Genomic DNA, 3,108 nt, shown 5'->3' with positions numbered 1-3,108 from the left:
AGTTTCTCTCAGGGGTGTGAAATGTGTATGTTCACTGTTCGATTTCACGGTTTTTTTTTTTTTACTTTTTATATTTTTTTTCTGCCTTTTTATATTTTCTAAATTATAAGCCATTCGGTTCAGTTCAATTTCATGGTTTTTATTTTTTTTATGCTTTTTCATATTTTTTAATATATTTATTAAAAGAGTGATTCGATTTGGTTTCACATCAGTTTTCAAATTTAAAACCAAACCGAACCACAATAATTCGATTTGAAAATATATCAAACAAAACCGAACCACATTCAATTTCGATTCAATTTGGTTTTAACGGTTTCAATGATCACTACTAGTTCTTCTGTTCTTTACTTCTTGTATTTATTAATTTTCTATGAGCTAAGCATTCTCTTGGAATTCAAAGATGTGGATACCTATGGACGAATTAAATTAAAAGCTCCACTTGTATCCCTTTTACTTTTGCTCAACACTTAGTTTAAGTTCGCTTATATTGATTTCATGCATATTATTAGCTTAGATTGATCACCTAAATTGGTATATAATGTTGAATCTAATATCAAAAGAGTTAGATACTTATCAGTTTTCTAAAAGCAATATAAGACAATTTTCACCCTTTTAAAATCACTTATGCTGGACAAATCAAAGGAAAGGGAGAGTACTCATTTTTTAGAATGGGCTGAGAGACTAAAACCCTATTGGAAAGGGGTTTAAAAAAAAGAGGTTGACAAGAGATTACAAAATGAACTTAACCTGGCTGACATTGTAGCCCTTCCGTTTCTTTTCCCCAACTGTCATTATACGTGTGCTCATTTTTACCAACCGATATTGAAGGTGCAATTTATTGCAGTGGCATCATCATTCCATACATAAAAAAATGAGATTTTGAGAGAGAAAAAGTGATAACTGGCCTTCACAAAAGTATAAGAAAAGACCTCTAACAAAATGGATATCCTTTCCCCCACAAGATTGAAGTGCATTAATTCCTAAAAGATTTTTTTTTAAAAAAAAAAAAAAAAAAAAAAAGAGTCAAAATAGCACAACATTTGGTTTCAAAGCTATAATATACTTTATGTTTCATCTATTAGGCAGGGTATATGAAATACCTTAAACAACCCAAATTTTGTTGGCAAAGGATGGACAATAGTTTGGCAAGCAGAGTTCTGAGTTATATGATGAGACACTGTACATAAAATGGTTATTTATCCCATATCTTAAGCTTAATAGATCCACCATGGATGTTGACCATCCAAGCACCAAACTCAACATAAACATAAAACCCAACCCTTTTATCTTTCGTTTTCAACTAAGAAGAAATTAAACAAACATAATCAAATCTAATTCCTCAATACTAAGTTACAGGTAAGAAACAAAGAAAAAGAAGAACCCACTAATTTTACTCTACACAGTGAACTCATCTTCATCTTCAATTATCAGAAATCTTCATCCATCTTAAACACATGAATACCCTCATTTCCATTCAGACTCGACATCACAGATGCTTTTTGATATTCCCCAACTCTTTTTTCAAAGAAATTAGTCTTCCCCTGCAACGAAATCAACTCCATCCAATCAAACGGATTTTGAACATTATAGATTTTCTCATACCCCAATTCTCCAACCAACCTATCTGCCACAAATTCTATGTACTGGCTCATCAAATCTCCATTCATTCCGATGAGAGCTACCGGCAAAGCGTCACACACAAACTCCCTCTCTATATCCACCGCCTCCATAACAATCTCCCTCAATCGCTCCTCACTCAGTTTCTTCCTCAACAATGAATACAACAAACAAGCAAAATCACAATGAAGCCCTTCATCTCGAGAAATCAACTCATTTGAGAACGTTAATCCAGGCATTAACCCACGTTTTTTCAACCAGAAGATAGAACAGAAACTACCTGAGAAGAAAATCCCCTCAACACAAGCGAATGCCAAAATACGCTCAGCAAAAGATTCTGTACTGTCGATCCACTTCAACGCCCAATCAGCCTTCTTCTTGACGCAGGGGACAGTCTCAATAGCATGGAATAACCGATTCTTCTCATTTGAATCTTTGATATAGGTTTCTAGGAGAAGACTGTACATCTCGGAGTGGATATTCTCGATGGCAATTTGGAATCCATAGAAAGCTCTGGCTTCAGCGACTTGGACTTCTTTCATGAATCGTCCAGCGAGATTCTCCAAAACGATGCCATCAGAGGCAGCGAAGAAGGCGAGAACGTGAGTGATGAAGTGTTTCTCGTCGGCAGTTAAGGATTCCCAATGGCGAAGGTCTTGTGAGAGATCGACTTCCTCGGCAGTCCAGAAGGAGGCTTCGGCTTTCTTGTACATCTTCCAGATTTCAGGATAGTGAATTGGGAACATGCAAAAGCGATCGGGATTAGAGGCGAGGAGAGGCTCGTCAGGAATTGCAGGCATGGTCGGAAACTGGAAGAGAGAATTAGGGTTCCGGCGGGATTTGGGGATTTCTTATTGTTATGGTGGAGGAAGGAGAGGGCAACTAGGGCTTTTATAGGATGAAATTGGGGATGGGATTTTGAAAATTAGCGGGTGATTTAAATTTTTTATCAAAATTTCACCGAAAATTTTTAAATTCGTGGGTAGTTGTTTATTTCGTGGTCTCCGTATCAAAGAAGCTTCACCATTTTTATGGCTTTTTTTTTAAAAAAAAAAAAAAAATCTAAAAATTAAATTATCTAAAGTTCCTTTTTAGTTTGTTATATTCTCTTATCTAAAATGGCCTCATTAATTAAAGAAATGGATATATTCGGTCTATAAGATTTGAATTTGATTTCTAATTGGTTAGGTAAATATACAATTTAACTCATTTACACAAAAATAAAAAAAGTATAGTCTAATTAGCAAATGTGTCATGTCATCTTATCAGTTTTTTCTTTTTAAGATAAATTTAGTATTAGAGTATCATTTTGGTCTATGTAGTTTTGGTTCGTTCCATTTAAATCCATTCACTTTTCATGATATAATTTTAGTTTTTATATTTTCAAAAAAAAAATTAAATCTTTTAAAATTATTTTTTATTGAGTATATGTTCACAATTTATAAAAGGTAAAAAAAATTAAAGAAAAATAAAATTGGACATTCAAAATGG

The 3,108-nt window shown here is 33.8% G+C and overlaps 1 protein-coding gene across 1 annotated transcript; it reads right to left on the bottom strand.

The window, feature by feature from the left end:
- Positions 1-1,141: 1,141 nt before the first annotated feature.
- On the bottom strand, positions 1,142-2,574 carry LOC120070349 (ribonucleoside-diphosphate reductase small chain). The gene has a single exon (XM_039022284.2). The coding sequence runs from the start codon at positions 2,415-2,417 to the stop codon at positions 1,428-1,430; it is 990 nt and encodes a 329-aa protein (XP_038878212.1). The 5' UTR covers positions 2,418-2,574; the 3' UTR covers positions 1,142-1,427.
- Positions 2,575-3,108: the final 534 nt, after the last annotated feature.

This window comes from Benincasa hispida, unplaced genomic scaffold, assembly GCF_027475165.1.
Source record: "Benincasa hispida cultivar pf3 unplaced genomic scaffold, pf3_genome.v1.1 HicScf695, whole genome shotgun sequence".
Taxonomy (NCBI): Eukaryota; Viridiplantae; Streptophyta; class Magnoliopsida; order Cucurbitales; family Cucurbitaceae; genus Benincasa; species Benincasa hispida.
This window is presented reverse-complemented; position numbering and strand designations above follow the sequence as displayed.